Source organism: Ictalurus punctatus, chromosome 1, assembly GCF_001660625.3.
Source record: "Ictalurus punctatus breed USDA103 chromosome 1, Coco_2.0, whole genome shotgun sequence".
NCBI lineage: Eukaryota > Metazoa > Chordata > Actinopteri > Siluriformes > Ictaluridae > Ictalurus > Ictalurus punctatus.
The window spans coordinates 8,844,504-8,871,384 of record NC_030416.2 but is presented as its reverse complement, the minus strand read 5'-3'; the positions used below and the strand labels follow the sequence as shown (position 1 = coordinate 8,871,384).

The 26,881-nt window shown below is 42.5% G+C and overlaps 1 protein-coding gene across 3 annotated transcripts in view; it reads right to left on the bottom strand.

Annotated features, from left to right (window-relative positions):
* Positions 1 to 22,006, bottom strand: part of si:dkey-246i14.3 (ephrin A4) — a 43,106-nt gene extending 21,100 nt beyond the window's left edge. For all 3 annotated transcript variants that reach the window (XR_006982340.2, XM_017475052.3, XM_017475060.3), the window contains exon 1: positions 21,265 to 22,006. Coding sequence is in view for 2 of the 3 variants with exons in the window: in XM_017475052.3 (XP_017330541.1) it covers positions 21,265 to 21,398 (134 nt within the window). In the remaining variant the exon portion in view is untranslated. The remainder of the gene's footprint in view (positions 1 to 21,264) is intronic.
* Between the last annotated feature and the right edge of the window lie 4,875 nt (positions 22,007 to 26,881).

Below are 26,881 nucleotides of genomic sequence, written 5' to 3'. Positions count from 1 at the left end.
GTTTTTAGCTTTCGTCTTGCTGCGACGCCCGATTTGTGTATTAAAATCAACCCTCAGACTGTAACATTATTGTAATCCGCATTGGGTTCACACCTTCACATAAAAACAAACCAGGTATTAAAGTGGTAGGAAGTTGATCGAGCCTGTTTATGTACACAGGATTGCGAGCTGCACCTACGTTTTCATTCATTATACTGTGCTGTTCTTATAACAACGCCCTGGAAAAGAGGATGCACATAACAAGACTTCCACCAATTAATTAGATCATTCAGATCATTAGGAGGAGATGCGCTTACTTCCCAGGACCAACACAAAGCTACTTAGCATAGCCACACTAAAATAACTATAAACGACAGCCATGGTATTTCTTTGTACATGCTGAGACCATGTCTTGATTTCTGTGAGTGACCTGCTTGCACCTGACAAAACGGCAAACTAAGGACTTTGAAATAACCGAACTAAACGGCACGGGTGGACACCATGCTCGATATCAATGCAGTTACATTTTAGCGATGCAGAAAATCCTGACTAACTTCATAAAAGGGAAATTTCAGCGTGCAGAAAATGGTTCAGAGAACTTGCAAGCTGAATGATTTCAAGGGTAAGAGCGAGACCGTGAAAGAAGAGAAACAATAATGTCAATCTTCCCCTTTACCTATCTTTGTGAAGGGATGCTGTGAAAGAAGAATGAGTGAAAACGTGGGTGTGTAAGTAATAGTCTGTTGGATCAGACACTGATCGGGGTGAGCTTGCAGCGTTTCTGTCAATCTCAGCAGTTCCTTTTCTTCTACTGTTTCCTTTTCGTCTTGGCTTTATCTTTGTCTTCAAAAGCCCTTCAGATTAGCCACTCCAGACGTCCTCATGATAGGTTGATGCTCCTCTTGAGGATGTAGTTAGGATGTGCACTTTGGTCATTTCGACAGCTTGAATACTCACTGGAGGAAATGACTGAACTCTTGAGAAATCAGATTCCCGAGGAAAAGGGTGCTTCTACAGGACACTGTATATTTTCCGAACCGGAGCTTAACTATAACCTTAGCTAGCTAGTCGTACAACCTTTGGGGTACAACAAGGAGCTCCAGTGCTGCAGTCTCTGAAATAACTGGCAGCTGTACAGCCTCTCTAGACCTCAAGTTCCCACCCAAAATGCCACGGCACAATACCTCACCTCGCACCGAAGCCCCGCTGGAACCATCACAAAATTATGGCTCCATTTCTGGAAGAATGTATGTTTTGTTGTATGCTTCCTGATTACAGTTGATGGACAACTTTGCCAAAAAAAAAAAAAAAGTGCGAAGGTCACCATGCACTTCAGATCATTCTAAAGCATGGAAATATTCCCTACACAAGAAGTCTGCTCACACACACAGCAACGCAGTGGAGCCAAAACGGAACCATTACAGCGCAAGCTACATGCTTTGAATAATGGATCAACATTCGTAGTAAATGTTAAAAAAGTGTGTGGACGTGTATGTGTGTGTGTGTGTGTATAAGAATGAAAATGGAGCGCTAGCGGCAGCACCAGCACCTTTGATCCCTTTATAAAAGAGAATAATTAAAGCATGAACAATTCCACGAGCGTAGTGGAGGAATACAAAACAGGCTGGATTGCGTGATTACCGAAATAAGCGGTGCTCTCGAGCCTTCGTTGTTCGGTAAGCGAGGGCGTAATTGCTAAATGGGCCTGATAATTGGGGAACAATGCTATGTTGTCTACATGAAAACATATAAACATGGTGGGAAGCTTGGTAAAATGTAACAATAGGGGGATGTGGGAGGGCTTGAGAACGAGCAGTTGGGTTGGTATACTGTTGGGTAAAAGATGGTGGGATAGTGAGGAGTGGTAAAGAGAGCAGTCTATGGATCTATGGCTGTAGACTTAGATAGACACAGAAACTTAAAAGTGTTTAGCTCAAACAGTATGCCACCTACCACCACGAATATCTACAGTTGCGTACTATTTTAACATACCATTTATTGCAGGAGTATGTAGTTCAGGACATATTAGCATAGCTACCATTTTTACACCATTTTTCCAAAGCTGTTCAAAGCTTTACTCAAGAGTTTACGCCAACATTGGACTACAGATGTATTTCTAGCTACAGCTTATGAGCAGAAGATAAGAAATGAAAAATTTTTGAGTGTTTTTTTTTTTCTGCTTCCTTGGTTCACTTTAATTTCTGGTGCATTACACAGTCAATCGGAGAATATTTCATGCCAGTTCCCATTGCTGATTCAATACACTCAATCAGTGCCAACAGTGCTGAACACACTGCAAAAGGCAGAGGCAAAGCTTGGATCCTCGATGGCAGCCAACAGTCAGCTTTGTGTGTTACACCATGTGTCCAAATGCACAGATTGTAGCTGAACGCCACTGCACAGCCCTCCCTCTGCTCGCTGTTGTTGGCTTTCTTTGATGTTGACTTGTATCTGGTTATGGCAAATCAAAAAAAGGTTCCTTTTTTGTAGATCTCTAGCCTGATTGACTGGCTAAACAGCGCAATGTGTGCCAGATTTCGGCAGCGCAGTTGCAAGTGGACATGTAATGTTAAGGCCTCAAGTCAAGATGAGAATAAAAGGGGTGGAAGAAGAAAAAAATAAAACGAGTGGTAATGGAGATAAATCTTAGGTGGTTGAATGTTAAAGGAAAGAGGCACTGTAAATAAACTCAAGTAGAGCATCTAGAAGAAAAGCTGTTTAAAACTGAAACATGGATGCAAGTGAGGGGGTAATGAATACATGTGGCCAGAAGGTGAAAGATGCCCTCAGAATTCAGCATTCTCCAATGGAGCACTTAATAAAAGAGAAAGGATGAGTAGCGATTACAAAGAGGAAGTGCTAAAGGAAGTGTTGATTAGAGAGATACAGAGAGAAAGAAGATATGTTTTCTGAGGCCTGAAGGTGGGCAGACATGCTCAGTCGAGCTCAACTTCTCTTTCGTAGAGATCTCCAGCATGGAATCACTGAGAAGGCTCAGACTCAGAAGTCTTGGCAGCAGAGGAGGCAGAATGGTAAAAAGTTGGAGGAAGGAGGGGGCAAACAGTGTGATCTTCCATTGCTCCAATGCCTTTCATAACAGGGCAAGATGGAGCAAACGAAACAGTTATTAAAAGAAGGAAGTGATTTTAGAAGTGAGAGTGATTCTGCTCATCAGTAGCGATCAGTCGCTTATATTTTGCTTCCTTTCCTTCCCGTCCTGCGCTGCTGAATATTCCAAATGACCTGCATCAAAGCCACCCTTGCCTTTCTCATTAACCCTCAAACAGCTCCCTCTCTGCCTCTTCCCTTCTATCTCATCAGGTCATGTTAGTCAAGGTGTTGACAGGTATAGCTCAAGGTGACGACTTCTAAGAGCTGTCTCAACATAAAACAGCATCAGGAGAAAATTAACTGGACTTAATTAATTAAATAATTAATGTCTACTAGAGGGTTAGTTGCTGCCTCAAAGCTCTAGGTTCAAACCTGAGCTCGGGCTACTGTCGAGACTACTCCTCGTGTCTGTCTGGGTTTCCTCCAGTTTCCTCCCCCCTTCCTAAATACGCTTAAGTGAGAATGTAGGTGGTAATAATCCACCAGTATGTAGACTGGCTACTATAAATTGCCCCTAGATGTAAAGGTGTGTGTGCATGGTGCTTTGCAATGGACTGGTCTCCCATCTAGGGTGTATTCCTGCGTAACGCCCAGTGTTCCCGGGACAGGAACGGGATCCACCACGGCTCTGATTAGGAATCGCTGATACAGTCCCATCAGAGTGTTTTCTCATTTACGCCATTTGGCAGACGCCCTTATCCAGAGCGACTTGCATGCTTACATATGCAGTGCTTAGTCTGTTTATTCCAATACAACCGGTCCGAGAGCATCTGAGCGAAGTGCAGTTCCAGTCTAATTTTAGCGTGATTGAACTGCATTTCAACTCTTTGCTTCATTTAATTGCAAGCAGTGAGAAAATAAACCGAAACCAAAAATACACCAACCAAAAGTAACCCATTTGACTCTGAATCAGATGTCAGATGTGTGAAAACGCCTGAGACTCCCAAACCCCACAGAGTGTGTGTGTGTGTGTGTGTGGGATATTCCTGTGTTAATATTTAAATGAAGTTAGAAGCATACCAATGTAACACCCACATCAGTATCCGTGTTGGTTCCGTAATTGGACACTGGATTGGACAGCAACACATTTTTTTTTCCATCAACACAAGTGATATTAAGTGACATGACGCAAAGTTTTTCATGTGAATACAGAACCGTTTGCCTTAAAGCAGGATATTTTGTGTAACATGGCAACAGAAGCTTGAGAGCAGGTCTGCTTATAGCAGGACGTCAGTATCAGACTGGTATCAGGTCTCAGCCCATCAGCATTAAGTAAAAAAAATTAATAAATTTTTTTTAAAAATAAAAAAAAAAAGAAGAAGAAAGGCCTTGATTAGATAAATAAATGACAGAACACTAGCACACATGACATTCGGATCGAAATTTTAAAATCAGGATTTCAATCCGCTAAAAGCATGGGTTTTGCTTCTAAAAACAAAACAAACAAAAAAAAGACTAATTAGTTTCTGATAAATGGCAGAAAAAAAAACTGCTCTTTGTCCTGGACAGTAATTAGCTCTTTATGTCAGCCCTGTTACTCCACACTGTACCCCTTCTCCTTCCACTCTCTCTCTCTACGCGTCTCTTTCCTGCTCTGTTCAACATCCGTCCTTCCTGCCTTTTGTAACCTTAAGTACCCTCATGCTGTTTCCTTTGTAGCCACTCTTGCTCATCAGTGCCCGTTCTCCTGCATTTCTCCATACTCTAGTCCTCCATGTCCAATTCTCAAACTTTTCTTACACGATGCCAGACTTTGCATTTGGGAAAACTGAAGTGGCTTCAAGTAAACTTGACCCTGAATAGGCTGTCTTTTCCCGGTGTGTAGTCTACACACTGGGATGTTTTTGGGTACACTCTGCTGTCTTGCTCGTCCTCACTGGCCAGGTGTGACGGCTGGAACGAGAGTTGTGTCTTCCGAGCTTCGACTCCGCTTCCTGTAGACGAGCTGGATTTCCTCTCGATACAAACATACTTGCCAAAAGCTCAGAACTCTTCATTCGACTATACTGTAAGCTTGCTTAATGCTCGCAAGCAACTCTCTTTGTCTTTATGTATTGAGCGCATCGTTGTTAAATGGCTTTAGCTCGTCCTAATTCCATTTCAGCTCCCAAGTTTATTGCTTCGGGGTTGCAAGGACCTTGGCTCAGACAACAGCAGCTGAGATTAAAACAAAAGGTTTCATTTGTCCACTAGCAATATAAAGAAAAGGAAAGTGTATTGCAGTGGTTTTCATTTGTGTGAATGCGTTGCTGGAAATACCACAAAGACGTGCTTTTTGTCCCTAGAGAAAAAAAAAAAAAAAGCGTTTGGGTGTTTGTTTGTGAGAGAGAGAGAGAGAGAGAGAGAGAGAGAGAGAAACATCACTAAAAGCCAAGCGCAGTACTTTCAAGGGATGCTCAATGAGTCTAAATTAAATGCATTATGAATTCTCAACAACTTTTTCACGCAATAACGTTTTGGAAACAATTCACAGCCGTGCGTTTGCAGCAGATGGCGAGTTACAATTCGTATCTGCATGCTAGGCAAGCAGCTGATGGTGTGTGTACGGCAAACTCACAAACTGGGCCTTTTCAGAAGAACTGCAGGGCAACTCCTCTATAAAAGCAATCATGTGGGGCTGTGTGTGTGTGTGTGTGTGTGTGTTTGTTTGTGTGTGTGTGGGTAAGGAAGGCAGGTGGTTAGCATTTAGGAAGGCACTGAAAGCCCCCCAGAGTTTAAATGCGTTTATCAAGCCGAGAGTAGTGGCTATTTTCTGCGTGTTAGCTCTGCGGCCCTTTCGCCGAGAGTCAGCAGGAGGAACGGCACCACCGAGAGCAGGACAAGTTCACTTTAAAATGGTGTACGTGAGGAAGAGGGTGTCAAGGTCTGAAAGATTAGCAAACGGCCATCGAAGCCTCAACGCCAGCTTGATCCGCTGACACGACAGTACTCAAGTGGACACTGGGAGCCCATTTTGTTGCTAAATGCAGATATGAAAATGGCTTTCTCTGCTTTTTCCCCTCACATTTTTCCATTTCGAAATGGGGGGAAAAAAAGCATAAGAGGTCTTTTATAGTGGACTTCAGTCTTTTAAGACCATAAAGTCTTAAAATGAGAAAATCCTATTTATTCACATTGAGACCAAAGAGCAAAAGTTGAAGCGTGTGTGTGATCTACAGTTTAAGAATGTACTGCTCTGCCTCAAATCTGCATACCGGGTTTATATAGCACAGAAATGTAGATTATGTGGCGGCTTCAAAACCCATTAGGAGCGTTTTCCTGACACGTGTTTAGAGCACTGCGTGTGTGATGGGGGTAAACGGGGCCAGAGGTGTCGTGGCCTGGGCGCAAGCCAGTCCGGAACCAGGCTCCGTGCCAGCCTTCCCTCCCTCGCTCTGCCCGTCCCTCCATCTCGACTTCCAAAACCTCAAGCTAATGAGAGCTCTGCGTGCCTTAAACACGGCCTTTTTTTTCTTTCGGAATTGAATAAGACAGGGGGGGGAAGAAAAGTGAAAAAGACAGCTCGTCCTCTGTCTGGAAGACTTTCCTGTAGGGGAAAAACCCACTGACTTACAAAGCGCTGACGCTGGCGGCTCCTTCCATAAATGTTAAATAACGTCTCCTTATAGAAAACTTCACAATATCAACAATTATATGTTTTTGTTTTGTTTTTTTATAACAAAATAACAGCACATTTATAAAATCTGATTATAATTAGTTTTAGACATCTGCCATATAAGTCCCTGTGAATGTGCTGTTACTATAGAAACAATAACATGAATATAACCCTGTATAAACCTGTGATTTGTCTTGCAGCTGGCACAACTGTCAGAGCTGCTGTTATGGGAAACGAATCAGCCCCTTCTGACCGATCGATCAAGAATTCAACAGCGCTGTGGTCTAAACTGCTTGTAACAGACAAGAACCTAAGACATTATATATTTTCAAAGTGAGGTTTCGTTTATGACAGCACTAAAATAAAAAGAAAGGGCTGAGGTTCTATTGCAGAACGTGAGGGTTAGACGAGACATCTTCGTTTGACTATGGTATGAACAAGAGTGAAGGCAAACGCCTCAAGTAAAGAACAGAAAATTGGAAATTTAGCTGAAGTGATGGCGATAGCCTGGTGAAAGTGTGCCATGTCGTGCCAAGCCCTGCTCTTGGTCTGGATGCCCAGTCGGAGTAAGTGGGTTAGGGCGGGTACTGAAAATGGCGCCTGCTAAAAAATAAGCGCTACCGATAAATCTGAGCTGCTGTGGGCATCCATCATCGCTAAAGTGGGTCACGCTTTGGACGGGCTAGAAACAAACTGGCTTTCTTCGTGTCAGTCTGCCTTTAAATTCTCTTCGCCATTGGCTCTCCGTTTCTGCTCTCTGACAGTCACGTCATCTCATTCTTACATTATTTTTTCCCCTCGAGTGTGGGTATCTCCCCAACCTTGTTCCGAAGCTTGAGTGTGTGTATAGGTTCGCATACAGTAGGTCTGTAGATGTTTGTAGCCAGTAGTAATAGAGTGTGTGTGTGTGTGTGTGTGCACGAACACTAGAAGACATTTCACAGTTCTGTTCAGTCTCTTTAATTTGCTTTCCATCTTCCACTCTTTCATTTTGTGCTGTTCATCACGTCTTAACAGCGTCTCTTCACTCCCCTCCATCAGTCGCCCTCTTCATCAACAGCCCGACTCACTTCCTTTTCCTGTCAAACGCGTCTCCCGCTCGCTCTACATCGCTTCTCCGTCTTCCTTCTCTCTCTTACTCATCTGTTTCCCCAACACTCATCCATTCCATGCTCAGCATTTATTTAAACTCGTTCACGGTCAGTGCATTGTAATCTTTGGGGATAAAAGTGCCTTTTACACACTCTCTCTTTCCATCTCATGCCTTCATTTCCCTCGTCTTCTCTCCCTGCACTCCATCTGTCTCTGTCCAAATGCTTCCAATTCAGGCTGCCTGATTGGGTTTCGGCGTCCAGCCGCTGCACCTCAGAACAAGCTCGGGTCACAAAGGGCCCGGCATCACAAGAGCTCAGTGCCCGCGGTGCACAAAACAGCAGCAACCATGCTCTACAGTGCGCTACGCTCACACAAGCACACAAGCGCGCGCGCACACACACACACACACACACACACACACATTACAAAAGCTGAAAATTGCCTGATACAAAGCACCAACTGCAGACCGCCTTCTAACAAAGGGAGAAGAAAAGAACATAATTAAAAACTAATTGCAGATCTGACGGAGATTAAACCACCCTTAATACAGAAAGCCTAAAGTGAAATAATAGAAGCATCAAAAGAACGATGGCGTATAAATAAGTCTTACTTATACTATGCATTACAGAACTGCATTACAGAGAGACAATTACATACAGCTCGGATATGATGCCAAGTAAATATAAACTCCATTTTAACACCGAGCCAATAAAAATGATGTCATGCAGGACAAGCAAATATTGTCCCTGCTTGCTGGTTTGTAACTAATGACCAAGCACAGAATGGGGCTCTAATGTACGGACAAACAGGAGCTGTGATAAAAATCATGCAACTTAATCAAAACCGATACTGCTCAGGGTTTTACTGCTTTACAAAGCCTTTTGTTAATTGATATTTTTAAAAAAACAGGCTGATAAGCACTGCTTCCTCTAAGCTGCACACGTGCACAGTAGCACAGTTCTGATGACACTCCCATGCAGAAAAAATAAAATCCATGAAAGGCAACACAAAAATTGTGTTGCAGTGTAGTGCAGACTGGACAAGCCGCAAGTACATTTGATTTTCATAACAGCATTGTCTTCTTTTCTTTTCTTTTTTTTTTGAAAGCCAAAACAGGAAAGCACCTCAAAACAAAGACAGTCCCAAGGCCACCCAGATTCAGTCCCACTGAAGCACTGCCAGGCTCTGGGTTACTGATCTGAAGGACGGGGGTTCAAGCCCCAGCACTGCCAGGCTGCCACTGTTGGGCCCTTGAGCAAGGCCCTTAACCCTCTCTGCTCCAGGGGCACTGTATCATGGCTGACCCTGCACTATGACCCCAACTTCCTGGCATGAGGGGTATGCGACGAAAAGTGATGTGTGACCAATAAAGACTCATTATCATTATTATCTCAACCTAACTTCATTAGCTGTGAGATTAGCAAGCCATGTAAATTGTTCAACACTTTATAGAATAATAACAACTAATTTCCAACGTTTGTGATTTTTCGATTGTTTAAATATTTCCCTTTTCACCACCCCATAGCAAGACTCAAGACTAATCGTTAAGACTTTTGAAGCTTTCATGATGACCTCAAAAGGAGTTCCCATCTCTACTATGTGAATTAATCTGACGGTTGCAAGCCATACATATTCAATGAGCATTCAAGGTTCTGTCACAAAAATAAATAAATAAGTAAATAAATAAACAACATTTTACATACTAAATGCTTTTATTTCAATACCACCATTGGTGTGCTTGCGTACTATTTAGCAGGATTTGCAATGCGTCTCAGAGGACGTAATTATCTGCTGCTGTGCTGTGAGTGAAATCGCTCCTAACAAAACTATATCTGTGTTCGCTCAGCACAGCGTCGATGGCTCCAGCTATCTGGCTAAGGTTAGCTACAGCCTTGTTGAAGTGGAGAAACGTTTATGATCCGTGAGTGCGCTGCTTGCACAGGCCTGTGGTGAGAGATTACAAGCTCTCCACGGGTCTCCGTCTCTCTGAGGGGAACAGGGGAGAGCTAGTTAAAAAACAAGGCCTTGTGCAGGGGAAGGGAGAAAACCGTTAGGATGCCTGCAGCTCTTTGTTAAGCCGAACCAAAATTGGCGGCGCCTGGATTTCTTTCAGGCATGTCGACGTATCTGAGTTGGCATATGATGTGCGCTTGCGAAAAAACAAAAAAACAACCTCCTGCTCTGACAAATTCCAGCTCTGACTAGGAGTTACTATTACAATATTTTCTCACAGCAGTTCTCACAGGAACAGAACCTTAGTGTTTTTTTTCCTCCCCTGACTCAATACTGATGTTTTTCATAATGAGTCATTTCATACACAATGGCTAATGTGAATTCTTCTGAATTTTGGCAGACTCCCCGTTGCAAATTTACAAATACACCATATGGCCAAAAGTTTGTGGTCACCTGACCATATGTGCTTGTTGAACATCCCATTCCAGACATAGTCCTCCCTTTTGCTTTACATTCTTTACACATCATTTATCCAAAGCGACTTACAAATACAAGATTATAAGATTTTTAATCGAGTTCTAGAGGAGCAAAGTCCACTGAGTAGAGGTGTATGAAGACCCAGTGTAAGGGTAGATTTGAAAAAAATAAATTAATTAAAAAAATAATAAAAACACATTTGAAGAGGAGACCCAGGGGACAAGTTAGGGGTTAGTTACATGCTCATGGGAGAGGTGGGTCTTTAGCAGTTTTTTGAAGATCGTGATAGATTCTGAGGTCCGGATTGTGGATGGAAGTTCATTCCACCACTGAGGGACAGTCAGTTTGAAGGTTCTGGAAAGGGACCTCATGCTTCGCTGAGTTGGCACTACCAGGCATCAGTTGTTAACTCTTCTCCAGGAGAGTGTTGAGTTTTGGGGGTGCCGTTCCAGACAAGGTCTTGTACGTGAGCATCAAGGTGATGAATTTGATGTGGCTGGCTACAGGAAGCCAGTGGAGGGAGATGAAGAGGGGTGTGACACGAGTTTTTTTGGGCTGGTTGAAGGCAAGGTGTGCTGGGGCATTCTGAATAATCTGAAGGGGTTTGATGGAGCTGGCTGGGAGGCCTGAGAGTAGTGCATTGCAGTAGTCCAGTTTTGAGATAAAACGAGCCTGGGCTAGTAGCTGTGTCGCCTGATCAGTGAGATGGGGTCTGATTTTCTTGGTGAACCTACAGGACCGTGCAGGTGTTGAAATGTGGTCTGTGAAGTTCAAGTGGTCATCAAAAGTCACCCCAAGGTTTCTGGCTGTCCTGTTTGGTTTGAGTGTGGTTGAGCCTAGCTGTACGGTGAGGGTGTGGTAGAATGTGGGGCAGACAGGATTGGCGAGAAGTTTTTACCAAGTTGAGCATCCAGTCCGAGATGTCACACAGGCAGGCAGAGATGTGTACCAAGATGGATGGCTCTTTACTGTTATAGTAAGCGCCACTCTTCTGGTAAGGCTATCCATTAGATTTTTTAGTGTGGCTGTGGGAATTTGCTCGGTCAGCCACAAGAGCATTAGTGAGGTCCGGCACTGATCTCAGGTGAGGAGGCCTGGTGCACAGTCAGGGTTCCAATTCAATCCAAAAGGTGTTCAGTGGGGGTCAGGTCAGGGCTCTGTGCAATCCACTCGAGTTCTTCCACTCCAACTTTGGCAAAACATGTCTTCATGGACCTCACTTTGTGCACGGGGCATTGTCATGCTGGAACAGGTTTGGGTTTGACCTGTAGTTCCACTGACCTGTAGTTCTAATGCTTCAGCGTTCAGCATACAAAAGACCTCCGATACAACTACGTGCTTCCGACTTTTGTGGTAACAGTTTGGGGAAGACCCACATATTGGCGTGATGGTCACGGGCCTTATAGTGTCTAGAACCTTTTATCCAAGCCGCATTGTGCAAGTTCTTTAAGTACTTAGACATTGTTTTACATAAGTCAGTAGTAGTAGGTTTAAGAAATACAGCACACAGCTCAATAAAAATAAAACACAGTGCATGCAGGTGTGAAAAGAAAGCACTAACAACAAGGACAATATATAGTGGGTAATTATATACAAGATTAAAATGCACTCTTGTTCTGTAATGAGCCAGCATGTTATCAAAAGAGCAGCAGTAGAGTTCTATTAAACGGAGCAAGGGATGAGATGCGCCATCACTACACGCACACAGGCAGTATATTCTCCTCGTCCCAGATGGCGCGGAAATGTAGGTATTCTTATATCACTTCAGACAGGTGCCTGTAGGGGTGTGTGTGTGTGTGTGTGTGTGTGTGTGTGTGTGTGTGTGTGCGCGCTAATGCCATGCTGAAGTCGTTAAGCCGAGAAGAAGACCGAAAACGAATGCGGTCTGAGAGTACTGCTGGCCTGTCGCAGCTGACTTGATGCAAATTTTCATCCGCGCCGATTTCCACCCCATTTTGGAACGGAAAAATTAAATATTTGTTCAGTTCAATTTCCTCACATAATAACGCTGCTGATGCGGCCCCTGCGCGAGAGTCCTCAGCAGGAGCGTTCGATTCTACAGGGTCGATGCTCCGACAGGCCAATCTGCTCGACAAAATAGTACCGACGTCAAGTTGGCTTTGCTTCGACGCCATGTTTCCTGCACCTACACACACACACACACACAGGATAAATCCGTTTTCACAACCTGAAAATCATGAATCGCCAGTTTATACTACAATAACGATCGATACAACACACCCAACCTGCACACACACGAAACGCAACTCCTGCACGAGTCATACTGCAAGCATGCGCACGTTCCCCAAACCCTGATGCTTATTAAAACAGACTGATACGTGAGGTATTTTAACTCGCCGCACCGTACCCAACATACCACTCATTCCACACGGTACAATGTCTCCGAAAACAAAATAACACTGTTTCCTTCCTCCCTCTCTCTCTCTCTCTCTCTCTCTCTCTCTCATACACACACACACACACACACACACACACACACCCCATTACACTCACCATACATTTTAACTCATTAAAATAATTAAGTCATATGGGCCCACTATTGTATAATTATGTAATTACAGGTAAATATAAACACCTGTAACATGCATACACCACCACAACACTACTACTGCACAACACACACACACACACACACACACACACACACACACACACACACACAGTGGTTTGACATTGAAGACACATCCCAAAAGTCCTCCCTTCAATCTCAGAAAGTGTGTTAGTTTTTTTTTTTTCCTCGCCACTCCTCCAACCTGACACTGACAGTAATACACACCGACATCTTTTCCTCCCTTGCTCCCTCACCTCGTCCCCTTTTCCCGAGAGACTTTCCCCTTGCTGTTTAGGGAACCGAAAGCTGTTCGCTCATTCTCTGCCACCTTCCACCCTCTTTCCCTGACTCTACCTAATGCCTTTTCCTTCTTGTCTTCGCCGCCATCCATCCAGCACGGGCATAATGTCTTTTCCATCTCAGAAGAGAGAGAGAGAGAGAGAGAGAGAGAGAGAGGGAGAGATTGAGAAAGCTATGCTGGGGTTAATGGAGAGAGAAAAATGGAATGATGAATTACAAATTGAAACATGAACCGGCCATGTAAGCACGAAGCGATAAAAATTAATGGCTGCTCTCTGACGTCCAAACTCTGGAAGAACAAAACGGACACTTTCAAAGCCTCGGAGTGAATAAGTTTTTTTTTTTTTTAAAAAAAGGTCACATGACAGGAAAGTTGCACAAGAAAAATACAATGACCCTCCCTTTAGATAAGAGCGCTCGGAGATAAGAAGCCGTGCTTTAAATCAGCACACGGCACACAAAAACCCACAAAGCAGAAAAATGCCACTCGGTGACAGAACCGCAAACGATATTATACAGGCATTCACTTCGGGGACAAACACAAACCGGACGACACCACATACATTATAATGCATTGCAGATGCATGCAAGATGGCCCCACGTAATTACGCATAAAGCTGAAATAAACATCGCAGGGATGCGTGTGTGTGTGTGTGTGTGTGTGCGCGTTTTGTTTTATTCAGCACGGACAACCGCATAGCGCTGTTTCAAAAGCGACGCAGCCCTGCAATTTTCATTACAGAGCTAGCATCACCATCACTTTCCATCATGCCACATCTCTATCTGTATCCCTCTTTCTAGCGTACAATCATCATCTTTATGCTTCAAAGCTTTTCGCGCAATTTAGTCGGAGCCATTTGGCATTCACGGGGTAGGAAGGTAATGGTGCTACATGGCGTGTTGTGTAAAAACGGGTAATAAAAGTATCGTTTACCGGATTACAACCTGCAGCACGATGGATCATTATTTCGGACCGCCCGCAGATTAGCATTTCTAATGCGTGGCCCTACTGTACGGAAAAACGACGCGGTCGGCGAACTTGTGCAACGTGTGACTCGCTCATATGAACGGCGGTTGTTCCAGGAGCTCCATGTATTATTAACCTTTATCCAACGAGCTGCTATCTTAATATGACCCACAGTTTAAAGATTAGCCAGATTAACCTGATACGAGTTTTGTTTGTTTGAGTGTTTGAGTGTGCGTTGCCTTGTATTTCACTTTCAAATCATGAGCGTCAACAACAAAAAAAGAAGTAGTACGATTTACATAATATGGAAAGGTCTCACTCGTGTACATATGAATATGGATTCTGAAATCAAATCAAAATTTTGGTTTAAAAAAAAAAAAAAAACACAACAAAGTGCATAAATCTTCCATATTTATAGCTGAAGCATGCAGACAGTCTCTGTTAACATAAGCTCGGACAAATAAATAACGAGAAAGAATAATAACGTGTGTAGCTTGCTCTTGGCTTCTCTTTTTTGCCCTCTCTCGTGCGCACATACAGTGTGTACGTGCACACGCGTCGAAACGATAATGGCAGAGATTGTCATTGTGGTTCGTGAAGTATGGCCTGAGGTGTGCGAGCATGGAGAGCTTTCCTCTCCTAATCTGAAGCAAACAGACCAGCAGAAACAGAAACAGATTTGCAGCCTAAAGAACATTTTTTTGCTGAGGATGGTGCCACTTAAAAACCATAAAGATGCCTTTGGACCGCAATTCATATGAACAGTTTTTCTATGATGGCTTAGGACTACAATTGCTAGCATAGCTTTAGGACTGCAACTGCCACAGGCACTCATGTCTCAATCAGTGAACATTGGAGAAGTTCAACAAAACAGACCTCGTGTAAAAGCTGTAATGAATTTTCCTGCACGATTTCACCATGTAGTATCAGCGCATTTATAGAAGGGGTTTACTTATTTATAATCCGGTGTCATCCAGATGAGGATGGGTTCCCTTTTGAGTCTGGTTCCTCTTAAGGTTTCTTCCTCATATCGTATTTCTTCGCCAACGTCGCCGCTGGCTTGATCGTTAGGGATAAATTCATACGTTTAAAATCTAGATCCTCGATTGATATGTTTCTGTAAAGCTGCTTTGGGAGAAAGTCCGTTGTTAAAAGCGCGACACGAATAAAAACGGGATTGAACTGAAGAGCAGCGCGTGTTCTGATAGTCGGACCAGGACGGTTCTTTACCGACCGAACAGAGGTGGGAGCCGCACTGCAGGGGAAAGACGTCTGCACGTTAGTATCGCCAGGGTTAATTTAACACGCAAGCGTTCATTTTTATATCACACGTGCATGACAGCATTCGTTTTATACTGCACAGGGTTAGACTGGGAAAAAAAAAAAAAAAAAAAAGAGAGAGAGAGAGAGTCAATAAGATTGCCAATTCGCAATTGATCCCCATGACGGGAGACGGTGCAAATGGAATATCTCGGCGGATACCTCTCCGTTACGCTCTAATATCATTTCACATACGCGGTAATACCTTGGCAGCTCTGCGTAATTCGGTTTTCTCCCGAGAGTGCGCGCGTGCTCGGAGTTCGCGCTGGGTTTCTTAGACGAAGGGCGGGGAACCTGGCAGGGTTCGCTTTCGGAACAAAAGAGCAACAACAAAAAAAAAAAAACTGCTTCGTTTCAATCGAACAACAAACCCTACTGGGCGCACCTGAGACACACTATTCACTCAGACACGCTGAAACTCTCAGGAAGACCCCTACGGCTCGACAGAACGGCTCCACGCGCCACAGCTCCAATCAACATGCACTTACCACAGCGAGTCTACGCTCTCTAAGAGTGAACCGAACGAGTCTGGCGTTGGGAAAGGGGTCATAAGACGCTGTAAACATGTAGCAGAGGTGGCCATTTTCTTTCTGAACAACACGCATCTGGGCTTGTCGACTACATATCCACACCCGTCATTTGTACAGTAGATGATGCTGGAAAGGGCCTGCCATCGACTCCTTTCCTTCTAATGAACCCTACAGCTAATCCAGCCATTATTCCACGACAAAACGCAATCGCATGACTCTAAAATGAAGGTAATGTATAAATCAGTGATTCATGCAGATTCACTTTAATGCTGTTGCAACAGATCCAGGCCTAAATGTCATGAGAACTGAAAATTCACACACACACAGGCGATACCGCAAATCTTATTATTTCCTGCTCTACATGCTCACTCAATCAAAACAGAAGTCGATTCGCCTGCACACACACACACACATATATACATACACATATACATACATACATTATATATATATATATATATATATATATATATATATATATATATATATATATATATATACACACACATACATACACACACACACACACGCAGTATGCAGAAAAAGGCTTCATTTGGTCTCACACGTTGATCCGATCCCTGACTGCCATACCAACACAGACACGTTCACACACAGGGCATCCAAAGGGTAGCAAAATTGCATGATATTGACTCGACCCTGCTGAGAGAAGCGCTACTGGTCAATATGGAGGTGGGAGATAATGGTGCATCGCAGCAGATAACATCGGCATGGAGAATGGCTATCGATATTAGTCAAATATCCAGGAAACCTGCTTTCTTTGCCGTGCCCGTCCAGAAGCGGCGTAGCCGACAAGCCCTAATCACCCACATCTCATACATATATAAAACGATGACCTTAAACAGATGCATTTAAACCCCTTCTGAGGTTGTCGGGGAAAATTTCAAGGTGAGACTCTGCATGAGCCTGAGCTGACTTTATCATCATCTTTTTTTTTTTTCCCCCCTTTCCGTCTACGGTAATAAATGTAGCATATATCTCCAGGCTGTTATGTCTTGGAAGTGGAAATGTAGCTCGGGTGCAGTTTGTAGTAGGCTAATACGTCTGGGGGAGTGCGGTTAAGGGCAAGCGGCCTGAAAAATTGCTCTGCACTATTCCGAACTTCTCCAATCCCTAGTGACTCGGGCGTCCTTTAGAGGGAAGAGTGATAGATGAAACGTTTGCGGGGAGAGAATTTCGCAAAACACGCTTTAAAACAAGCTGACGATTAGAACCAGAGCAAGCTTCGTCGTTACGAGAAAGCCTATGCGTCGGATTACGTCGCCATCACAACAGTAGGCCTGGAAGATCAATAAACATGCGAGGGAGGAGATGCTGCATGCTTTATCTCAATTAAGACCGAGCAAGACATGCAGTTAGGCAGCGCACGCTGAAATATATTGGTCTGCAGGTTCAGCCTATAAAAGATGCCATCTGTAAGCAATAGAGAAGCAAAGATTCTGCTCTTCATGAGCAGAATCAAAACGCGCAAGAAGTCTCCAGAAGGGGGTAAAAACAGGAAGGTAATTATTTAGAAGTAGGTCTCGTGATTGCAGCTCGCAGGTTCTAGTAACTGGCGGTTGAATGAAAGGAGGAGGCACGCAAGAGACTTTCACAGCGTTGGCCTTCGGAAATTCGCCGCAATCACAAGAGAAATTGCAGTTGGTGTGCGGAAAACTAATTCGAGCGTGTACGTGTGCATCGCAGTCCCGCCCCCTATGTTACCAGCGGAGCAAAACACACTGCATTGTCCGTGTATGCGTGTGTGAGAGACAAACACACAGAGAGACAAGGACACGCTTTTGTGCACGCATTAAGACAACAGACTCAATTAGGCATAAACACAATTGGACCTCACATGAGGAATTAGCGCATGAGAAATTTCAAAAACCTAGCAGGACTATAGTTATTCAACCTCGCAGGCAAAAAAACAGCAACTGATTTCAAGGAGGCGGGGTTAAACAAAGAACAAGAGACTGCCAAAGAGAGCGAGAGAGAGAGAGAAGCTCCTGGTGTTTCGTAACAAGAACTATGTCCATGCTTGCTCCATACGTGAGTCACAGACAGAAATTACTCAGCCCTCCATAGAGAAGGATGGTACATCAATCTATGCAGCCTGTGTGTCAAGTTCCACATGAAGTTACACACTACTTCTTAAGAAAAGTGAGGAAAGAGATTGGAAAGCTGAGAAAGAACTACGTTCTAAAGTTTTTGCTACCTAACAGACCGTCTCAAACCTTTCCGGTAATAAAATCGGCCGTGAGTGTTGCATTCCTCCTCCGGGTCCCTCGGAGTCAAGTGAGACTACGGGGTGAAAACGACAAAGGATAAAGCAGACGTTTTTCTGCGGATGGTACGAGCTGTGCGAGTGTAGTCGGAGAAGACGGATGGTTCTAGAAACCATTTCCAGGCCGCCATGATGCAAGCGGGCAGACGAAAAACATGGCGCCCGGACGCCCCGATTTCTAGCTTTCTCGCTTTCTTAATGATATACAATCAGATACAAAACAGCAGCCTTTTTCAGCCGGAGGTGGGGCTTCCACAAGGAAAATCGCTGCTCTGAATGCCAGAAAACAATCCAACCCTAAAAGCATCACACTGTCAAAACTGTTACAGACATACTCACGATTTGACCGTTCGTTAAAGAGAAAAATATATGTCTGTACGCTTTATCGGGAAAAAGAAGCGTTTTAGTTTTCCACTGCCATATTACAGGCACACGCCTGGCCACGTGGCTTTTTACGGCATGCGGACAAGAAGGAATGTACCAAAAAAAGAAGACGAAGAAGAAAAAAAAAGCTCTTTCCTCCAGCGTTACATCTCTGGCTGAATGAAATCATGACACACTCATCTTTATAAGCACAAGCATATACCAACTACTTCCTTTATATCAGCTGGCAGTTAGTAATGAAGATGTACATGTACAGTAAATCATTATCGTATGTATAGTAATCATGTTTATTATTCCTGCAATAATAATAATAATAATAATGATGATAATAATAATAATAATAATAATAATAATGGGAGTATACAGAAGACAAGTGTGATGACATAACGTGATAAACGAGGAGTTATATGATTACAAGTCGTGTCAGTGAAAACTGTCATTTCCAGACGCAACATGTGAAATCTACGGTAATCTTTGTAAACAGGTTTTTCTCTATAGAAAAGTGTAGACTTGTTATGCTTTCTTGTTACCAACGTTCTGTTACTACACATATTATATTTAAGCTTCTTGCAGTTGCATGTCGCGTGGGTTCTCGCGAAACACTCCAAACATCACCTTTTGTGATCACACATTTGTCTCATGAACATTCAACTGCACAAACATCAGGCTCATTATTTTAAAATGAATTTAAATATTATTCAAATTTAAATGTGTGCAATAATATTTTGGTCAGTGTCTTGGAAGCACAGAGCGAACATTCCTTTTACAGAAAACATGACGTTATTTACACACCTACTGTTTTTATCTGAGATTTTGAGGTTTGGATTAAATACATTAAATTGAAGTGACCAGCCGAACCGGATAATAATAATAATAATAATAATAATAATAATAATAATAAGAGAAGAACTGAAAAATATATATAGAATAACTTTGATAATAATTGTAATTTACGACACTGTGATAACATTAAAAAATAAATAAACCTCTTAGCTAAGCTTTCCAAACTCTCTAGACAAATATGTGAATATCAAAGCCTTTTTTTTTTTTTTTTTTTTTTAAACTGTGTGGTTAGACTATGATAAGTATCGGAAACCATAATACTGTGTTATACTGTACTCATGTATGTATGTGTGTAATATTTATGTGGTTTTTTTGTTTGTTTGTTTTCCCCTCGTCTCTGCAATACTGTAAAGCTCTGGCTTTCTTTTCTACAGGCCAGTTGACTGCAAATGATCCAGCTGCAGTCTGTGTTTCCTGTGCTCTGAATTACGCAAATCAAAACACTTTACAGCAGAAGGAAGAGACGGTGAACAAGGCAAGGAGCAAAGCGAAATGGTAGAAATGTGGGCAGATATATGATCTAAAGAGCTGATAAAAAATAAATAATAATAATAATAATAATAATAATAATAATAATAATAATTATTATTATTATTCAGCAGCCGTTCTCTCAACCAGGCTCCTGGGTCTTGCCTGGTTGAGTATTAGGATCTGTCTGTTTGTTTGTTCCCCAATCCAATCCAATCATATATTTGCCTTTATAATTTATTTTTCTGTTTTATAGGAGTTTCCCCCATAGTGCATGCTCATTTTCCGAAACAAAAGCACTACGGATTATACAGCAATCCGAATGCATAAGCGGTTTAATAAATCTGCTGTGCCAACATTTGTGTTTTATGACTTTTTATAATACAGGCCTTATATATTATTTAGGATTTTGCCATCTCGATATATTGGTTCTTCTCATGTGTTATTAATGATGCTGTTGTTTTATTTAGTACATTAATTAGTCCAGGGCGTAACTTTAATATCAGTAATACAAAAAAAAAAAAAAAACACACACAAACACTTGCCAGCAATTTGCACTTAGATTTATGGTTAAATTTAAAGTTCTTGTCAAGGATAAGGTAGCGTGCACATCTCTGTTCTACGATTCTGAGCAAAGACTCCTGTGTGTACGTGGGAGTCTGAGTGCAGCGGGTACTTGTCCATGCCTTCCTGAGTTGGGTGGAGCCCACGTCGTCCTTCGGGCCTTTTCACAAACTGAACAGCCAATCAGGGCTCATGTAACACTTGGACCCTCAATAAACTACTGGAAAGCCAGAAAGAACGTCACATCCCCAAGAACACGCACACTACACTTATGTGATTTCTGTGTCTCTACACGCCTCGAAACAACAACAACGCCTGTAGATCTGTGATCGTCAAATTTCAATCAGCGTTCACTCCCAGCCCTAATCCAACACACCCACTCCAGACGAACCTGATCTGATCTGCTCAAATCTCTACAATCAGCTCGAGGAACAGGGTTGATGATGATGATGATGAAGTGCTGTAAAGCCACTTGACGTGTCTAAGTCAAGGAAGTTCTGTCAATTCAGTCGCATGATTAGTTTCAACGTGACCAAACTTCATCCGAGTTCATGCTCAGGCCGGGCTTCGCTTCGAGTCCGTTCTAAAACACTCAGGACTCACAAGGGTCGGACGAGAGTCCATGGAATAGTGGAGGAAATACAAAAAGACAAGTCGTGCAGCCTGTTAAACACAGTAAACTCTAAATCTGACTCCGATTCATGCATCTGAACGAGAGCACTGACAGTACAGTCCATCTTATTATTTATTTATTTCTACACACACACACACACACACCGTATCTAAATAAAATGAGAGGCCCAGTGAGATGTGAGATGTTACCTGGTGTTGGTAGAGTTCCAGTAGACCATGTGTCGTTTTGCTACTGCACTTGAGTGCACATGCATGAGGAGAATCAATAATGTGAATGTGTGTGAAGGTCCTGAGGAAAACTGAAGAAAACTCATTATCTGCATCCAGGTCCCCCCCCCAAAAAAATGTTTTTTAAATAATTAATAAAAATAAATAAATAAATAAAATTCACTCTCTCATGAGATTTGGAGTTTTAGTAGTCAGTGGGGTGAATGAACTGAGTCAGAAATGCACTAAAGTCCTTCAGAGCCTTCTAGACTTCTGTATGAAGAGCTGAGGAATAAATCTCAGGAATAAAGCTCAGGAATATATCCGTCCAGGTTGGTTGTTGTTGTTGTTTTTCTTTTACCGAACCCAGCATTTACTAGAAGAAATATGTGTTCAGGGGTGGTTTAAGTTCTCTGAGTTCAGCAAACGAAAACGTAAACAGAGCACCTCGACGTTTTCAATGGTAAAATCTTCTCCCTCATACAACTCACACGGATTTCCACAAGCCCCAGGCGTTTCCGTGTGCTGGCATATTTTCACTTGTCTTCAGATGAAACTCCAACTTCAGTATATATTCGTATGTAAAAGGGTACTCCTAGCCGCACATACCGAGAGCAAAAACAAGCAGTTAGCGTTTTTTTTTTTTTTTTAACAAAAAACTAAACTAAACCCGAGCTGTTGAGAGGTGACAGAGATTTGACGCGTCTCCAGTCCGCTGATTAACTTCAGAAGAAACTGAGCACTAGAGGTAAAAGGCAGAGGGAGGGGCCACGTAAAACTTTGGACCAATCGCGGAAAGGCAGAGGCGGAGCTACGGCTTGGAGGTGAGTCGTGTGCTGGTCTAGTTAGTAGTTATGTGAGTAGTTAGATGAGTCATTGCAAGGTCATATTCATCAGTTATCAGGATTTTCTCCTCATCACCACCACCTGTTGTGAATTATGAATAGTTATAGTTAGAGAATTTTGTCCCAAAAGTCTCCATACTTAGGGGGAATTGGGAATGAACCCTTTTTTAAAGCAAAATGTCTTCCAAAATTTTTCATACGCAGTATATATATATATATATATATTTTTTCCCTCCGGGGCCGTGTGTGCGGAGTTTGTGTTTCCTCCCCAAGTCCAAAGACATGCAGGGTAGGCTGATTGTCATGTCTAAAGTGTCCGTAGTGTATGAATGGGTGTGTGAGTGTGTATGTGATTGTGCCCTGCGATGGACTGGCACCCTGTCCAGGGTGTACCCCGATACTCCCTGGGATAGCGTCCAGGTTCCCCTGCGACCCTGAAGAAGGAGTAAACTGTAGAAGATGGATGGATATATATATATATATATATATATATATATATATATATATATATATATATATATATATATATATTATATATATATATATATATATATATATATATATATATATATATATAGATAGATAGATAGATAGATAGATATAGAGATAGATAGATTTTAGCAACAACTTGAGTGAAATGTTGAATGGTACAATCTTAGAAATATTTATTTCCAAATTTATTGATCTTTGGTACTTATTTGTTATAATGACAGTGTGGCCTTGGGCTGGCATGGACTCCATAAGTTTGTGTACAATCTATACCATATAGCCAAAAGTTTGTAGACACATTTACCATCACACTCATATGTGCTTTGTGAACATCTCATTCCAGATTTATCCACAGATGCAAGTTAAGGCTTTACTGTGCAAAGCAGAAGCCATACATCAACACTTTCCAGAAGTGGCGCTGACTTCTCTGGGCTCGGTCTCATCTGAGATGGACAGTAGCACAGTGGAATCATGTTTTGTGGTCCGACGAGTCAACATTTCAAATAGTTTTTGGACAAAACAGCCGTCATGTTCTCCGGGCCAAAGAGGAAAAGGACCATCCAAGTTGTTACCAGCGTCAGGTCCAAAAGCCAGAGTCTGTCATGGTATAGGGGTGTGTCAGTGCGCATGGCATGGGTAACTCGCACATCTGTGAGGGCACCGTTAATGCAGAAAGATATGTGCAGATTTTAGAGCAGCATATGCTGCCATCCAGAGCAGGACGACGCCAAACCACATTCTGCCCGGATTACAAGCGCATGGTTGCGTAAGCAGAGAGTGCGGGTGCTAGCATGGCCTGCCTGCAGTCTTGAGAATGTGTGGAGCATTATGAAGCACAAAATAAGGCAACGAAGGCCCCTTAGAGTTGTACAGCTGAAGAAATGCATAATGGATGAATGGGGGAAAATTCTGTTTGCTAAACTTAACCAACTGGTGTCTTCACTGCCCAAATGCTTAATAAGTGTTATTAAAAGAAAAGGTGATGTTACACAGTGGTAAACAGTCAAATGTCCCAATTTTTTTGGAGTGTCTTGCAGTCATCAGATTTGAAATGAGTGCATATTTTTAAAAATAAATGAAATTCACAAAGTTTTTGTTTGTTTTGTTTTTTGCATTTTCCAAACTGTCCCAACTTTTTCGGAATTGGGGTTGTATTCAATACTATGTATACATATATACATGTATACATGCGTACAGTATGTGAACATTTTAAAAACCTTTGGTATGCTAGTAGGCTACATAGTAATTAATAATAATTAATAATATTAACACTGCATCAATGACCAGTGCTCACACTTCATTCTTTCAGTGCTTATTGATTTATGACTGACCGTTCCGGTATTTTTGTTTGGTTTTCATCCAAGGTAATAATCCAATCAAAAGGCAAATCATATAAAGCTTACCAATCTGGTTTGTGTCCCACCTTCAGTACGGTCACATAAACCACCAAAACTACTTTCCTGTAGCTTTTATATCCACAAACTTTTCAACATGCTTGGTTGCTTTCATTGTCCTAAACAAAGGATAAACTCATGTCATGTGAGAGCAAGTCTTATTGGAGCTATTCATAAACTGTGTGTGTGTGTGTGTGTGTGTGTGTGTGTGTGCGTGTGTGTGTGTGTGTGTGTGTGTGTGTGTTTTCTATTCGATCAATTCACCTTATTTAAAATCCTTAAACAGTGGCTTCTACCATTTGAACAATTATTATGACCATTTGTATCAGTGTATTTTTTTTTCTTTTGAAACAAGGGACTCGTTTTGTTTTGAACGGAGGTAGGAAGAAGGTCATTTCCTCCTGCCTTCCTCTCAATAAGTTCCATTACATTTTCGACGGCAATCTGATGCTTTGGAATGCAGAATCTAGCGCTAATGTTAGTCTACTGTAATCTGCCTGACTGTACTATTCAGAATACCTGACCCTATGTCTGTATGAGTCCTGACCTGATTACAATTCACCTAGCCATAATCCTTAGGAAAAAGCAAGAGAGATGATTGCAGTTTCTCTGTGTTTAGTGAAATAAAAACAAGACCTTTATTCTCCTTAATTTCATAATCCATTAATACAGTGAGTGTGCTCGAACCTAACTTGTTAGATCTAATATCTCTCTCTGAATGTCCTACTTGAGCTCCCTGGTGAGTAGAACCAGCTTCCCAGTTGGTGTCATGGGTCTCTCTCCCTCTGTTACGATATAATATCATAGGAAGTTAGGTACCTTTCTATTGCAAGAAGCTAAATTGGGGTTTATCATACCCAGTGGGTAAAGCTTGCAAGTTGGCTTCCACTCTAATTTTGGAGGCCCTAAAAAGCTTAAAAAAGCTTCTACTGTTCTATACTCTCAGAAAAAGGCCAGACAATTAAAGGTTCCAAAAAAGGATTTGTACTTTCAGTCCTTTGTGGTAAGGAAACAATCTGTTATCGGGTTCTACGTAGAGCTTTAAAGGGTCTGCCCAGAGGGACAGCTGAAGAACCCTTAGGGGGTTCTAAATTTCTAAATTTTCTAAGCGTGTAGCTTCATTACTCCCATCGTTCTTGCTGAGTTTGGCCAGCCAGAAAGAAGAGAAGTCAGCAAGAAGCCTATTAGTGGAAAGCTGTTCCAGTTCCCATGACAATGCAGAGTCGGGTCTTGAGCAGTATGGTTATCATTGTGCTTCTCGCTGCTAACTTTGAATGGCAACAATGGGAGTCAAGAGAAGATGACTCATAATGAGTTGGCATGTGGGAGGTCTCCATGGCAGTCGATGTGCCCAGTGTGAGGGAAGCCATCTCAGAGTCAGCCAGCTTTTCTCTTTGCAGCTGGAATAATACCAGTGACAATCTTTGGCATGTCCCCTTAGGGTCTTTGCTACCTGTGTTCGCAGCTTCCAGCTACATCCACATCAGTCCAATTCAAGTTGAATGTATCTGCGCTTCATGGGAGAGTAGTCTCACACCATTCCCATCTCTCCTATTTCCTGGTCTCTCTTTGTGCTTCTGGAATTCCTGTCTCAACTCCTGCTGTCTCAGTGACTCCAGTCACTCTGGCATCGACAGCTTTAGTTCCTCTGGCCACAGCAACTGTGGTTCCTCCAGCCGCCACATATGTGGTTCCTCAGGCTTTGCAGTGACACTGGCGTTCTGCTAAAATTAGGCTATTGTCCTGCCAGCTTCCAGTGAGGATCTATGTATTGAGCCTGTCACTTTCACCTTGTTGAGACATTGCTGACCCTGACTGTCAGGCTCTGGGCATACCAGTGGCCGTGCCATCTGGTGTCCTGGAGTGTGTCTTCAAATTACTTCAAGCCTTGTTTCTTGGAGAGGAGTGCCGAGTTGCTGCCAGTGCCAACAGGGCAGCTGGAAGTTCCAGAAAGTATTGCTCTATTGAAGTTTAGGAAGAGGGTGATTGCTGAAGTTGTAGAAAATTGCCGTACTAGAACCTATGAAGTCAGCCTATGTGGCTCAGGGCCCAAAGACGGACCTTTCACCACAGCTTGGTACGAACAGTTGCTCAAGACAATGTATAATTCCTTTTATTTTCTCCTTATTGTCTTTGTCCTTTCTGCCTTTCCATACACCCCCAATAGCAAGGCTACTGAAGCCTTCTACTGCTTCTTTGCTGCCATTCGTGCTCTACAGGCATCCATCACTCTCCCCACTACTCCAGCCTCCATCAAAGATCCTCTGATCTTTGGTGTTTAAGTCGCACTTTCTTCAATTGCTCACATCCCCAGCTCAAGTGTGTGCCCATGTGCCTCCACTGGGAGGTTATTGATGAACTGCAGCTCCTACGATTACTTTACAGAGGCTCCATCCCAGAATTTCCTCTGCACTTGACTGGACCATACTAGCACTAAATTTGTTGTACCTTGTATTATTAAGTATCGGCCACAGCTGTTCCTTGTTCCGGTACCAACAACTGAACAAATCAAAAATATTCCTTAATTGTTTGTGTTTATTGTTATGTTTTGCTGGTGAAATATGTTTTAGCCATATTTCCAATCTGCAGTTGTGATTACTTTGCCAGTCAGTTTTATTGGTGTGCCTGTCTGGATAGATGCTATGGATGAATATAGTATGGACTTGGAAGCTTCACATTATTGCAGTATTCATAGGATTTTACACTAAACCTAATTATTATTAAATTAAAGTTTTTTCCCCCTTTCCTATTCCCAAGTAATTGGTTCTTAGTCATTAAACTAATTCAATTCACACCTGCTTTAGTTTCCCTATGATGCAAAACACTGTTTTGTTCTAAAGAATCCAATATGTTTTAAAATGATAATTTTCT